Source organism: Muntiacus reevesi, chromosome 2 (assembly GCF_963930625.1).
Source record: "Muntiacus reevesi chromosome 2, mMunRee1.1, whole genome shotgun sequence".
In the NCBI taxonomy this organism is placed as follows: Eukaryota; Metazoa; Chordata; class Mammalia; order Artiodactyla; family Cervidae; genus Muntiacus; species Muntiacus reevesi.
This window is the reverse complement of record NC_089250.1, coordinates 59,885,287-59,900,711: the sequence shown is the minus strand read 5'-3', so window position 1 is coordinate 59,900,711 and position 15,425 is coordinate 59,885,287. Positions and strand designations below refer to the sequence as shown.

Genomic DNA, 15,425 nt, shown 5'->3' with positions numbered 1-15,425 from the left:
CCGTGGCCTAGAATACCCCCAACAATAGGAGGCGGGTAGGGTGAAGGGCAGGGCCACCACCGTCCCAGCCCCCAACCTGCACCCCATGATGAAGGCAAATATCTTTACAACAACCCCGGGGCTGGAATCAAGCCCTGTCCCTACATTCACAGTCCTAGGTCTTTGGCCTTACTCTCATTTCCTGGACTTGTGGCCTTGACCTTACTAACTATATATTAGGCAGACTGTGCCCGTGGCAGACTCACAGTGGCTTGCTGGCCAGAGGGACTGGGCTCAGGAGTCTGACCAAGCATAAGCAGTCCCAGCACATATTAGACACTACATCTAGTGATGGTGAGGATTATAGGAGATTGGAGGTAGCAAACTCAGAGATCCACAGATCTGAATGCAAAGTCACCTCAACAGGGTCTGCTCTGTAGGTAAGCCTGCCACTTAATCATAGGAGTCCAAGGAAGGCTTCCCTAGGAAAGCACTGTCAGCTGTCCATCCTTGCCTGGGTGCACCATTAGCAAGCACACAAGCTCCTTTACTGTGGCTAAAACCCAGGTTAAAGGAAACCCTTCTTCCTTTTTTATGATCACATTCTCATCAGTCATTTACACTTTAGTATAATATAGCCCATCAGGTTCTCTACTGAAACACAAAAGAGAGCAAAATTGAGTGTTGCAGATAGCTATGTCTTAGGGGGTGTGGGATGGGGACTCACTCCTCCAGGACCACCATCTGATCCCCCTTTTGGAAACTGAGGTCTTCATGGTGAATGGCATCATAATCATACAGGGCAACCACAATGATATCCTCAGAACCTGTTGGGAAGGGAGACACATGGGATGGTGAGGCTTGATCTGAGCACACCCACAGCCCTGGGTATTTCCCACCCCAACACCTGGCACCCAGCCCTGGACCCCTTGATGTGTCTCTTCATGATACAAGTAAGCATCTTGCCATAGTGCATTCTTGAGTTCAAAGCTAATGAAGTTATGGTCATGCTGTGAAATAGCGCTATAGAAACGCAATGGCCTGTACTAAGTACTTAGGGGGCAAATTAGGGGATTTTCAAGGGCGGTTTTGACTGTGTTGGATTTTTGCCTTAGGTTCTCGCCAAGCACCTAACCTAACCTCTACAATCACCAACTCCACTGCACGTGCCTGCCAGTTACTTACCCTCTGTGGACCCTGGCGGGTTGCCATTGCTACCATCAGGCCACTGTGGGGAAGAAACGGGAGAAGAGAATGAATCCAACAGTGTGTGTGGAGACATTGAAGGTTTGTGTCAAAAAAGGATATCCCAACCCCATGTGTCATGGGGGGAGGCCCAGAGAGGGCTGGGAAAGTGCCCCAGGTAACACTGCACATTAGGGGCACAGCTAGGACAAAGATGCAGAGCTCTAGGCTTGTAGGCTCTGCCTTAGACTTACTGGGGGACACGGACTTGTCCCTTCCGCTCAACATACAGTGAGGGGGGTTGGCCCAGATCAGAGTTTTCCAAGTCTGAAGAAATCCGAGGTCTACCAGCAGGCCCATGAATAAAGGCTCCACTACAGAAAACCTAAGTGTCCATCCAAAGGGGAATCGGCACCAAATTAAGGGAGCTGCTCTAAGCAGCTCTTATAGGAGGGAGGCCACTTCATTCCTGATGCAGCGAGACCTCAAAGGTACATTGTTGAGTAAACAAAGCTAGTTCTTCAGAATGGTAAAAATGATACGCTGGTATAAAACATATAATCACACAGCCTAAACAATTTCTGTGGACACATACGGTACAGCTGTGAGTAAATTCATGGAAAGAGGTTTGCAAGGTTCCCTGATAAACTGACAACAGCTATTACCTCTGGGCTGGGGTGTGGTATTTCTAGGGAGGAGGGCATTGGTCAGCAGACACTGTAGTTTTAACTGTAATTTGTGATTTTTATTTTCAAAGAGAATGAATTTGTGTGTCACACATGTAAGTAAATGCTAATTTAAAAAAACAGGTTTGGGAAGCAGTAAGTATACCCTTTTTGGGGAGATGTATAAAGCCCATCACAAAGATACATAAAGGCTCTAGGAAGTCCTACAGAAAAGAGTGTGTGGCCCAGTGTTTTGCAAGCTGATTTGACCTGGAAATCCTTTCTCAATTGTTACATTACTGCTAAATCAAAGTTCTGCATGAGCAGAGCAATGAATGGCTGATAATAATATCCCTTAAACTTGATGTTCAGAGAGAACAGGCAAAAACTGGTGGGAGAAAGAAAACCTCTACTTCCCCTTGGGGACAAGTCAGGGGATCTCAGAGAACCTGAGACTCTGGAGCCCTGGCCACAGAAAGGGCCCCGGGGCACGCAAGTTAGGAGAGAAGCTGACCTGGGAGGGACTTAGGGTTTAGGATGTCACCCCAGGACATCACCAGTGTGGGAAGTTCTTGTAAACTCAGGCTGTATTAATGGAGGTCAAGTGTCAGAAGATGGGAGGTGACCATTCCCCTCTTCTCCCGTTTCCAAAATTAGTCCTGTTCTAGGCATCACTCCTGGAGAAGGGCAAGCAGGTGAAGAGAGACCAGGAGCCCATGTTGTGTGAAAGATGATTTGGAAGGAAAGGGTGGGTTGGGATAAGATCTTTGCCTTCCATCTCTACAAGCTCTCACGGAGCAGAGGTAGTGGATGTGTTTGGGGCGGGACTGAGGGGGGCGGTATAGGATCCAGGAGTAAGGATTATGGGGTAACAGGCCTCCCTTCAACACAAGGGAGAACTTTCTAAGGAGCCACAGGAAGAAGTGCACCCCTGCCTCTGGAGGCTGAGCTTGCCGGGAAAGCTTCAGATAAGGGGATGGACAGAAGGACCCCAGAGGAGAGAGAACCCCAGCGTTGCGTTTAGAACAACCCAACTCTGCTGCCTCCCAGCACCATGAGCCCAGGGAGCCTTTTAACTTTGAGCCTCTCTCACCCTGGCTATAAGAAGTATTAACTCCAGCCTCACGGCTTTTGGTGAGAATTAATGATATAGAAACAGCTCACTCCAGTGCCCAGACCATAGGAGATTTTTCAAAGAACAATAATGCTCATTACAACTGTTACTGCTGCTCTTAATAGCAGCAGCAGTACTGTCAGCCCCGTTACTAGTACTATTACTGTAACCACCACTATTACTATTGTTACTGCTCTTTGAACCATCACAACTACCATGACTAGTAGGGTGACTTCTGTGGCAACTACCGCCCCCGGGCCCCCACTAATGCCACATGACTACTGCTCCTGTCATTAGCAGTTGGCTCTGCCTGTTACTTTGTTCCTACCTCTGGGACACCGGAACATGTGCTGAGTTTGAATCCCTGCTAACCATGTAGCCTTCAGCATGTCATTTAATGTCTGCATCTCATCTCTAAAATGGGTGTGAAACAACTTGTGGCCCACAAGAACACTATCGTGAGGATTAAAGGTGTTAATAACCGTCTTGCACTTAGGATGGTACTTGGTTCATCGTAAGCTCTGTATATAAGTGTAGCAGAAGTGAGCAGATACCTCTGCTAGTATTATCACTTCTCTCATCGACTCTGTGCTGTAGTTCCTGCCTCCATTGCTATTATACTCCCACTAGTATTGTTGTTACTATTATTACTACCATTGTTATTACAGTTATCGCCATGATACTGATGCTGTCATCATTACCGTCATTTCTTCAACTGCTGTTGTGACTAAGCTGCTCGCTCATTACCCTCAGCACTGATTCCTGGTACTGCCCAGGTGGGAAGGCCAGCCATACCCCCTGGGACGTGGTCACCCAGGCTGAGGGCCCAAGGCCTGGGCAGCGGGACAAGAAGCAGTGATGCCCTTGCCCCAGGTGCTCGGTGCTGGCGTATCCTGGGGAGTCACGGCGCTGCTGGTGACCGGTCAGCTCCATTTCACCCCAAACTCACCCTGCTCACCCTTGGGAGAACAGGGAACTGTGAGAGCAGTTTGGGGCAGCATGGGGCAGCCCCGGATAGCCGCCGGTGTCCCCTTTCATCTCCTACTCACCCGCTTGCCCGAGGACGTGGGATCCGGCACATACACGGGATTGTGTGGGTTGGTGTTGGCCTCGGTTTTTGAGACCTTGCCTCCATTTCGGAGGAACTTGGACTTCACGCACCCCATCCTGCGGTAGAGAGAAGGGAGATGAGCCCAGCTTGCTCGGATCCCCGCAAGGGGGAGTTCTTTGATTCTGGGCTTGAGACACCCTGTTGCCAGGCTGGCTCCCCTCCCCGTGTCAGACCCCTACCTCACCCTCACCTAATGGAGCTCACTCTGCCCTTGTCATCTCTGGACTTCCCCATATCCACGTCTGCCACACACCCACACAGAGCTGACAAGTTGTCAAAGTCATGCTACCAAGGACCCTGGCGACAGGAAGCTTATTGAGAGAATAAATTGTGATGATCATTGAAATTCAACACACTTTGGGGGCAGAAAGCCTGAGCTGATGCTTGGTCCCTCCCCCCGCCCCCACACCAACTGCTCACGTATCACTCCCCCTGCTCCCTAGTCTCAGTTCCTCATCAGCGAAATGGGGATAATAATGCAGCCTACTCTCAGGGTGTTGGGAGGATGAGAAAGTACGTGGGTGGGGAAATAGTCTAGAGTCAGGCTCCGAGCCAACAGTAAGACTATACTCTCATATATAATAAGTTAATATTTTATATTAAGTGATAGAGACCAGGTCACATAATGTGGCTCAAACAATCAAGTCACCATCCCCTCATATCACTTTATAATTGCCTTGTAACAGCTTCCTTCCTTCCTCCCTCCCTCCCTCTTTTACTTCCTTCCTTTCTTTCTCTCATGGATTTATTTGATCATTCATTCGTTCATTCATTTACTGGGTAAACATTTACTGAGTACTTTTCTTTCTTTACATTTTTATTTATGTATTTGTTTTGGCCGCACCTCATGGCATATGGGATCTTAGTTCCCCAGTTAGGGCAGTGGAGGTGTGGGATCAAACCCCTGGACCACCAGGGAATTCCCTACTGAGCACTTTGCTAAATCATGACTAAGACAAGCAAGTTCACACCCCTATTGGAGCTCACCCTGGAGATGGATGGGAGTCACAGATAAAGAACAGGTAGCAAATAATTAACAGGATAAATTTAGTTAGTGAAACGTGTGAGGATGCTCAAAGAGGATGCTGATAGGGAAAAACCATGCCGGGCCTCTTTAGACAGGGTGGTTGGGGAAGGCCTCTCTCAGGAGGTGATGTTGGACTTGGGGCCCAACTGACACAAAGGAGTCAGTTATGTAACACTCTGAAGGAACAGTGTTCCCAGCAGGTGAGTGCAAACAGTGAGTGCAAAGACCCTGAGGCTGGAATGTGCTTGAAGAGAGTCAGGCACTGAAAGGAGACCAGTGTGGCTGGAGATCACAGGCAGGAGGGAGCAGAGAGTATACCACGAGGTTGCCCCATCTTTACAGTGGTGAGGAATTTGGATTGCATTCTAAGGCTGATGGGAAACCAGGAAAAGTTTCATGTAGAAGGGTGACAGGAGTCAATCTACACTTTAAATAACCCTGTCAGCTCTTCCGCTGATCGGTGGAGTACAGCCTTTGGAGAATAGGTCAGAAGTCCAGGCTCGAGATGCTTGATGGTGGCCTGGCCTGGGGTGCTGGCTACTGAGGGGGTAAGGAACAGAAAGGGTCAGGAGATATTTTGGTATCCCTTGGATCATCAACTTAGATATTTTGGAGGTAGAGCTGACGGACTTTGCTGATGGATTTATAAAATTTAAAGACACTTAAAGAAAACACATTGATCTGATCAGAGTCAAAACTTCATCGTTAAAGTGGTAGAAACCTTTTATTCTTTTCTCAAAATGTGCCCGTGTTTGCTGAGAAGTCACATAAGGAAGTAATTGTTTTCCTCATCTCTGCACAATTGCAATTTTCTTCTAAAGCAGTTATACTTATCTTGTTAGAATGAACATGTGTTTGTGGCTTAAGGAAAAAACCCAAATTCCTAGGTTTATGGGAATTATTATTTTTTTTAAAGATTCTTTTCATTTACAAGGATGTTTTTGTCTGTCCTGGTGGGAGTTGGGAACAGTTTACCACCTTAAGGCTTAAGCAGTTTCCGCTTCATTCTCCTTTTGCGAATAAAGTAAGGAACTGATCCAGACTCCTGGAGCGCTGGATCATTAATTTGAAAAATTATTGCAATTAATCACTGTTTTATAACGTACTCATATGAACTGAAAATGAAAACCAACACCTCTCTGGCTTGTGATAAGTATGTATTACAGTTGTAGGAAATAAAACAGCTTATTGTGAGGTTTTGTATGACAGAAAATCATATTCCATTTCATATATTTTGATTAAGTTAAGTGTGATCTGGGAAGAGGATGGCTGTGGGAGGTAGGGCAGCTCCCTCCACCTCTCTGAGCATGTATTTGGTATTCCTTACATCGACAACTTACATATTCAACGTGGCCACAGGGTCTTGAGGAGTAGGGTCTCCTAACACATAAACACGTGTTCCAGGGTGGTGGTGAGCACAGAGTGAGTTGGAAGTCTGAAGGCGTCTGCCACACAGTAAGTTCTACAGAAGTGCTAATCATATCATTTCCATTTACTGGCAGATGTGGCCCTACCCTGGGGGAACACTGTTTGCAAGTCCTTTGGCCCTCAAGTTTAGAGACATAATACTTGAGAAGTTAATTTCTTAAAATAGGGAATTCCTGTTAGTTCAATTTTTGCACAATGAAGTATTTTTTTTAAGTGGTATATGGGCAAGAGTCAAATTTGCATAAGATGTGATTTCCCCCTAAACCAAGAAAACCACTCCACTGCTTGGCTTGGAGTGGCCTCTGAAATGCTCATTTTCATGACCACTAGACACAGCAATGTAATGTGAGCCATGTATATAATTTAAAATTTTCCATAGCCGTGTTTTTTCAAGGTAAAAAGAAACAAGGGAATTAATTTTAAGATGTATTTACTTTTCCCAATATGTCAAAATTATTATTAATGTGATCAACATAAAATGATCAATGAGATACTTTATATTCTTTTTTTTTTAATGTTGAGTCTTCATATCTCAGTGTGTGTTTTACATGTACAGCACATCTCCGCTAGGACTTGCCAGGTTTCATGTGCTCAAGAGCTGTCTGGGAGGACTTCCCTTGTGGTCCAAGTCCAGTGGCTAAGACACTGTGCTCCCAATGCACGGGGGCCTGGGTTGGAATCCTGGTCAGGGAACTAGATCCCACATGCCACAGCTGAAGATCCCCGCACGCTGCCACTAAGATCCTGCATGCTGCAACTAAGACACGACCAAAGAAATAAATAAATATTAAAAAGAGAGAGCTATCTGTGGCTGAAGCTATCTACTCAGCTGTACAGATATAGAACATTGCCATCACAGCAGCACCCCAGAGACGGGTCCTGCTCATGTCTGTGTTCCTTGGTGCTCAACTCAGCACCTTGCTGGCACGCAGTAGGAGTGTCACATGGTCACATGTCACATGGTCAGTGAGTAAATGTGTGCCCAGAGCCCATGCTTTCTGTAGTCAGTTGAAGATAAAGGCATCTGGACCTGGCTCCTGGCTCCTGCTCCAGCTGGGATGTAAAGACTAGACACACAAAATTACGTTCAAAATTATGTTCCCAAGGAGCTGTGAGGTATTGGCAGAGACAGTCAGAGCCATGCAAAGACTTCTAAAATACTTGCTGAGTGAGAAAAACAACCTGCAAGACATATATAATATCAAGCCATTTTGTGAATCTAATACATATCCAGGTTCTTTCACTAACATATATATGTTACTTTGTTCATAGTAAAAACAACCTGTGTATAATAATTGAGCGGCAGGATAGTGAGTTGAATTTTGAAGAGAGGGAGGGATTTCAATAAAGATTTGGGGAAATCCAAGAATGTTTCATAGAAGCACTGTCTTTCAAAGAGGATTTGAGGGAGCTTATGATAATAAACCATGTACAGAGCACTTCAAGACTCAAAAAAGGTTCTGTTGCACCATTTGAAAGGAAAGATGATTGAATCAGAAGCCTGGGGTGCTAGTGTTTCTGCCATTGGGTACTAGATTTACCTCTGAGTTTCCTACTAGCCAAGATAAAACGGGAAATTGTACATTGTTAACATAAAACCCAGGAAGCATGGCAATTTACTGACAGAAACAAAATTTTTGAGCACTAAATTCAAAAGAGAATTATTATGTGGATCCTCTTATAAAGGTCACCAAAGAACACAGGGAACAGTGATTTGACAGCTGAGTCTGCAATATGCTGACAAGTGAAAGTCGCTCACTTTGTCAATATGTTGACAAAATGAAAAAAAAAAAAGTCCAGTCATGGACGACTCTTTGTGATACTGTATAGTCCATGGAACTCTCCAGGCCAGAATATTGGAGTGGGTAGCCTTTCCCTTCTTCACAGGATCCTCCCAACCCAGGGATCGAACCCAAGTCTCCTGACAACCAACGGTGGTTGGTTCAGTTATAGGTATGTATGTGATCCTATCTGAGGCAGAGTCTGCCCTGGAGTTTTGCTGGGAAAATTAGGGAAAAGGCATTCTATTTCTATAAGCATTGTTGTAGATGTGGGTGTGAATGTGGACGTAGCTGTTGATATGGGTGTAGGTATAGATGTGGATGTATGTGGCTGTGGATATGAAAATGGATGTAGATGTAGGTATAGAAGTGAGTATAGATGTAGGTGTGAATGTAGGAAACTGGAGCTCTTGGGAGCCATTCTGACATCATGAAGGGAGGGACTGCCTTAGAGGGAAGCCATCACAGAGGACAGCAGAGCTGAGCAATGGAGACAAAGTGATTCCTGAAGACATGTTTGAACACCTGGATCCGGCTATGCCCAAAACTTTTCAACCTCAGAATTTTTCTAATTCACAAGCAAGTAAATTCTCAATTTTGCCTAAGCCAGTTTGAGTTGTATTTCTGCCACTTGTACCCAAACAGTCCTCACTGACTCTTGACTATTCCAGGCAACACTCTGAATTGAATGAACTAGGGTTTCTGGGGATGAAGGCATAGAATCTGCATTTCAAACAATTCTTTAGGAGTCTTATCACACTGAAATTTGATACCCACCAATGTAGTGGAAGGAAGACCAAGCTTGGGGTCTGAATACTTGGCTTTGGATCCCAGTTCTTCCACTGATTGCTGCGTGACCTTGCGTAAGGCTCTTGCCCTCTCTGAGCCCCATTTCCCCTCCCCCACCCCTTTATAATAGGAGGCACTTGCTTCTCAGGCTTGGCCTGAGGTCCTATGGGACAGGGATTTGAAAGGCTCTTTGAAATTTCAGAAAACACATGTTTCTTGTCTAATGTGACTCAAGACCAGGCCCTGAGAGCAGCAGTGGCTTGCCTGGCCCCACATTAACTTAGAACAGCTAACCCCCAGCAAAGATACTTCCTCAGCTCACTGCCGAACCGCTGGGACCTGAAACCAGCTCCCCGTCCCCTTGGCTTCTGCAGGCACTGCGTGGAAGGGAAACAAGAAAGTTCAGCTTGCTTGGGCTGACTGTTTCCCATGGTCACCGTGCTGGCCACAGAGACCTCAGAGACTCCTCCTGAACTCTCAGAACCTGCCTGAGCATCCTATGGAGTGGGTGGCAGGTGGTTTCCTAGGAGCTTTTAGGCTCAAGCAGTGGCTTCTGAGGGCTGGGGGCGAGGAGCCCTGGAGTTTAGTCCCGCCTCTGCCGCAAACTCACTGTGTACCTCAGGCAAGTCCCAGCCTTTCTCTGGGCCTCAGTTTCCCCAAATATGAGATGAGATGTCGGGTGATTCGTTCTCCGAAGGGGACAGCTATAGTTCTTTCTTGGGTAGCATCTGCTCCTCCTCCTTCTGACAATAGCTCCTCAATTTTCTTTGGGAACCACCCTTCTCCCATTCTCAATTCCTGGACTGTAGCAGAGCTGACTTCAACCTCTGACTGTAGGAATGGGTCTGTTATGAAGTCTGGCCAATCAGACTTGCAGTAATAGAAGCAGAGTTGGGCATGTGACTCAGTTGTGGCCAATGAGAATCATCCATTTGGCTGGAAAAGAGGCTTGCTGTTGCAAAGCAGAGCCTAGAAATGAGGAAATACAAATTCTTCAACCCTTTATGAAGCTGATATGCTCATGGGCTTTCCAATATCCTTTTTTTTCTGCTTGAGCCAGTTTAAGTTGGATTTATGTGCCCTTGAACCTCAAAGAGTCCTGCTGAGTGCAAAGGAAATTCTTACAAAGGATTGCAATTCATACTCAGGTGTAAATGACTTAATGGCAAAGACTGCCTTAATAGGAAGTTTTGATAGAAGAAAGTAAAGAGGGTACTAGACCCATTAGAGCGGGTGGGGGTGGGTAGAGTATGAAGTTGGTGGCACTGAAGCCATGCCTAGAAAGGGCCTGACATGGATTAGGCTGTCCATATATATGAACCCATCTGTCAGATGGGGAAATGGAGACCCACAGCAGAGAGATCCCTATGTGGTTAGTGGCAGGTAGAGCAAAAACCCAGCTCTCCTGCCTCCCATTCTCCACTGGGTCAGCCTCAGAGGCTATATCAGGGAAAGCAGGAGGGGGTGGGGATGAGTAACCCAAACAGGAAGTTTAGGAAGGCAGACTGCCAGGGGCCCAGGGCTCAAGATTGTCCATTTAGAGGAACTTTCCCTTCTCAGAATAGCTCAGGCATGGGGGCAGAGGGAAAAACCTTCCACTGTTGGGGACCAAGTCCCCAAAGAGTTTTCAGGAGCACATAGCTCCCTCTCCTCGGGTTCCTTGATTCTTCTGAATGAACCAGCCAAACCTCCAAGTGACTGCTATCCATAATGGACATTTAGGGGTCACCTCTGACTCTCCATCTCTTCCCTTTTCCAACTGTCAGTTTCTTTCTGATCAAGAACTCAAAACTTTGATTTTGCAAATACCCAGAAAGGGCGGGTGTCATGCCCTGGTTTACACAACAGCAAGTGACCGAGCAACATAGGAAAGAGGAAGTCAGATCTTTGGTCATTTGCCTGACTCAGTCAGAAGGTTGACTCTGAGATGTATGTGTTCCAACCACTTGCTCCATACAAGTAGTAAATTTTTAGCGTGTTCAATGTTACCTCTGAGTCACCTGATCAACTCCAGAACTCAAGGGCACTTGTAAGCCTCCTTAGAATACTTTTATCTTTAAGGTAGGCAGAGGGCAGGAAAGTTTGGAAAAATATAGGGTCCAGAGGATCCTCTGGAGAAGGGCATGGAAACTCACTCCAGTACTCTTGCCTGGAGAATTCCGTGGACAGAGGAGCCTGGTGGGCTACAGTTCGTGGGATCGCAAAGAGTTGGACATGACTGAGCAACTAACACTTGAAGCCAGAAAAAGATGGGTTTGAATGCCCTTTCTGCCTCTTACAGATAAATGAGCTTTTTAAAATATAAGTCAGATCACGTCCCTCCTTTGCTCAAAATATCCCCAGGCTGCCATCTTACTTGGAGTAAGAGTCCAAGTCCCCTCTATGGCTGGCAAGTCTCCATGACCTGGGGTCCCCTCAACCTCACAGTCCTGTCTCCTCCAGCCCTCCCTTGATTTTTTCATTTCAGCCACACTAGCCTCTTGCTCTTCCTCAACTCACCAACCATGTTTCTACCTCAGGGTCATTGCACAGGCTGCTTTTTGGAACATTCATTACCCAGAAAGCCTCTTTCTCTTCACCCAGGTCTTCTTGCAGATCTTAGTTTCTCAGCAGGGTCTTCTCTTATTCCCCTGGCTAAGACAGGAGCACTGTCCCCAACTCCTATCACTTTCTGGCCCCTTTCCAGCTATATTCTTCATGGCTTTAGCCACCATCTAATGTGGTGACCACAAGAATGAGCCTCTCAGATCTCCACATGCAGAGGGCAGAATTGACCAGTGGCCCCAGCTGTCATGCTTGAAGACTATCACTGTTGCCTTGGGCTGCTCCCACCCAATGACTGAGTGTGGCAGGGGTACTGAGGCAGGCCCGTGCCAGGGGGACCTCTGATGGAACCTCCTTGACAGCCTTGCCAACCTTCCTTAGAACTGCCCTGCAGTCTAAGACATCTCTACCTTCCTTCCCTTGCTTCTTCCCTTCTTTCCTCTCTCCTTCTTTCATTTGGAGTCAGACATGCCTTGCTAGTATTCATGTCTGGATGTGAGAGCTGGACCATAAAGAAGGCGAGCCCTGAAGAATTGATGCTTTTGAACTGTGGTGCTGGAGAAGATTCTTGAGAATCCCTTGGACAGCAAGGAGATCAAACCAGTCAATCCTAAAGAAAATCAACACTGAATAGTCATTGGAAGGACTGCTGCTGAAGCTGAAGCTCCAAGACTTTGGCCACCTGATGTGAAGAACTGACTCATTGGAAAAGACCCTGATGCTGGGACAGATTGAAAGCAAAAGGAGAAGAGCACAGCAGAGGATGAGATGGTTGAATGGCATCATCAGCACAACGGATATGAGTTTGAGCAAACTCCAGGAGATAGTGCAGGACAGGGAAACCTGGCATGCTGCAGTTCATGGGGTGGCAGAGCCAGACACAACTGAGTGACTGAACAGTGCCTTACTATCTTATATGATGCCTTTCCTAGCCTCTCCTAGCTTCTTCTACAGGCATTCCCTCTAATCAGTTTCTGAGAGTCACCTTCTCCAAGGACCTGACTAACTGAATCAAATGCCCTTAGCTGCCAGGGTGCCCTAGATTTCTCCTTGTAAACAATAGTCACAAATGTGTGTTTAAACTGAGAAGGACTGTCCATGTTTGTTTATCTTTGCTTGGAGAGGAACAAAGTCTTTCCTTGATTGGAGCCAAGTGAAGATGACCCCCTTCCAAAAGGACATGGTGGCCAGTTCGCCCAAGGGACAATTTTTCATTTCAGCCTCCCACCATGCTCCGAGGTCAGCTGCCCCCAAATCTGACCCCCTCAAATGGGAACTTCAAAGTTTCCATCGCGTGCTCTGACCCTTTTACACTTTCTTTTTTATTGTTGACAGAGCCTATTCTTTTCTGTTTTGGATGGTATGCATTTTTGTTTTTAAAATTACCTTTCATCACCTACTAAAACACTACATCATCCTTGTTAAAAATGAAAACAATAAAGCTAAATCTAAGGCACCTTTGTAATAAGGCCTGTAAGGTACCCTTTCCAGGCTCCCCATGGCCATCCCTCCATTCACTACCCCTGCCCAGGTAGCCTCTTCTCATGCATTTGCATATTATATTAAAGCAGATATGTCAGTGCCCCGCCCCCTTGCTCAGCTGTTCACCCTTCTGAACACTCGCTGGATGTCCAACTGCCAGGACCTGTACCTCTTCATCTAGCAGATTTCTCTGTGGTCCTTGGTGCCTGCTCTGCCCATAAGCCTGTCAAGTGGAAGTGCTAGAGGATTGTCAGCCCGTGGGAGCCAACCTCATCCCCATCAGCTGTGACTGACAGGATCAGGCAGATAAGCATCCCAGTTCCTCTACCTCTTGAGCTGGCTCAAGCAGCTCCCAGCACTCCCAGTAGAACTGAGCTCCAGGTGCCGACAATGGGACTGACTTGATCACATCTTTATTGTCTGCTGACCTGGGTTCGATCCCTGGGTTGGGAAGATCCCCTGGAGAAGGGAAAGGCTATCCACTCCAGTATTCTGGCCTGGAGACTTCCATGAACTGTCCATGGAGTTGCAAAGAGTCGGACAGGACTGAGTGACTTTCACTTTCACTTCTCTTCTCTGTCTTGCTTCCCCATTCTCCTACAGGGTTTTCTGGGATCAAATCCCAAATAAACTAAACAGTGAATGCTCTTGACATCTCTTCTAAGGACTGCTTCTGGGGAAACTCAGGCTGACACATATACACTCATGGAAAATATGAAGTATCATTTTTGTGTGTGTGTTAACATAAAAGGAACACGATTTTGCATGAATCGTGAGGTATTATCTCATCTTCATTTGTTAGATGAGGAAATTGAGACTCAGGGAGTGAAAGAACTTGTCTGATGCATCACAACTTGTATGAGGCAATGTTGGCACTCAAACTCAGGCCTCTCATGCTCTGTCTGCATGCATGTGTGCTAAGTAGCTTCAGTCATGGCCGACTCTTTGCAACGCTATGGACTGTAGCCCGCCAGGCTCCTCTGTCCAAGGGATTCTCCAGGCAAGAATACTGGGGTGGTGGCCATTTCCTTTTCCAGTGCTCTGTCTATGATTCTTCATTTCTCTGGCAGAGTTGAGGGAAGCTCTCCTATTCTCTTGGCTGCACCTAAGTCTCCTGGACCAAAGGATTTCATGGTGATGGTGGGACCTCAGGTAGGTGTCGTAGGTCAGGATGAGGACTGTTACAAGGCCCAGTGCAGGGCAGGGCCACCCAGAGGGTGCAGCCTGTGTGGCCACAGCCACTGGCCAAGAACAGGACACATTTTATATTCAAGCAAGGATTTCTTCTGTGTCCTTACCCATGCCTCTGGAATTACACACTAAATCTCCCAGTCCTGGGATGGAGGAAACTGGAAAAATGGCCTGGGGTATCAAAGCGCTGTGGTGGAGGTGGCTTAGAAAGACAGAGGCTAAGAGATTGTACCATTAACTTACTCTGTAACTTTGGGAAAGTTACTTATCCTCTCTGGACCTGACATTTCTTTTCTATAAAAGGGAGGCCTTGTCATGATTTTAGGACTGGGTTTGAGAACTCATAGAAGCTATAGGGGCCCACAGGGCTACCCACATGGGGTAGGGAGTCCAGGCAAGGGTCCTGCAAACTGGACAGTTCAGGGGCGGTCTACAGGGCAACCCCACTCAGCATCACCCACGCTACAATGAGTGGATAGCAGCAGAGCACAGGAGATCAAGGTTCTAGTCCCAGCTCTTCTAGTTGTTCCAGAGAAGACAGAAATTCAGATTTCTATGAGCTCTCTTGACTTTAAATGTTAGTGCATATTTAAGAAGAATCATTGTGTGAGGCCGGGGAAGGCACTGGCACCCCACTCCAGCACTCTTGCCTGGAAAATCCCATGGATGGAGGAGCCTGGTAGGTTGCAGTCCATGGGGTCGCTACGAGTCGGACATGACTGAGTGACTTCACTTTCACGTTTCACTTTCATGCATTGGAGAAGGAAATGGCAGCCCACTCCAGTGTTCTTGCCTGGAGAATCCCAGGGACAGCGGAGCCTGGTGGGCTGTCATCTATGGGGACGCACAGAGTCAGACACGACTGAAGCGACTTAGCAGAAGCAGCAGCAGCAGCAGCGTTGTGTGAGGCCAACTGAAACACACATCTTTGATGAAATATCTCAGGCAAAGGAGGGGAGGGAGTGTTCAACACCCCTCAGTTCTGTATTTTTGAGGCCCTACTATGTCTCAGGTGCCAGGGTTAGAGATACAGTAGTTTTGGAGACAGATATGTCTGTGCCCTCATGGGACTTAACTTTCTAAAATAGTTTAAAGTCCAAGCCCTGAACAGTCCTCTGAATGCAGACAA

General features: G+C 46.8%; 1 protein-coding gene across 1 annotated transcript in view; it reads right to left on the bottom strand.

Annotated features, from left to right (window-relative positions):
• The window catches only part of HCK (HCK proto-oncogene, Src family tyrosine kinase), a 40,928-nt gene that overhangs the window by 21,363 nt on the left and 4,140 nt on the right, over positions 1 to 15,425 (bottom strand). Inside the window, exons 2-4 of the mRNA XM_065919745.1 lie at positions 3,993 to 4,110; positions 1,165 to 1,207; positions 707 to 806 (exon numbers count right to left, since the gene is read on the bottom strand). Coding sequence (XP_065775817.1) covers positions 707 to 806; positions 1,165 to 1,207; positions 3,993 to 4,109 — 260 coding nt within the window. The 5' untranslated portion in view covers position 4,110. The remainder of the gene's footprint in view (positions 1 to 706; positions 807 to 1,164; positions 1,208 to 3,992; positions 4,111 to 15,425) is intronic.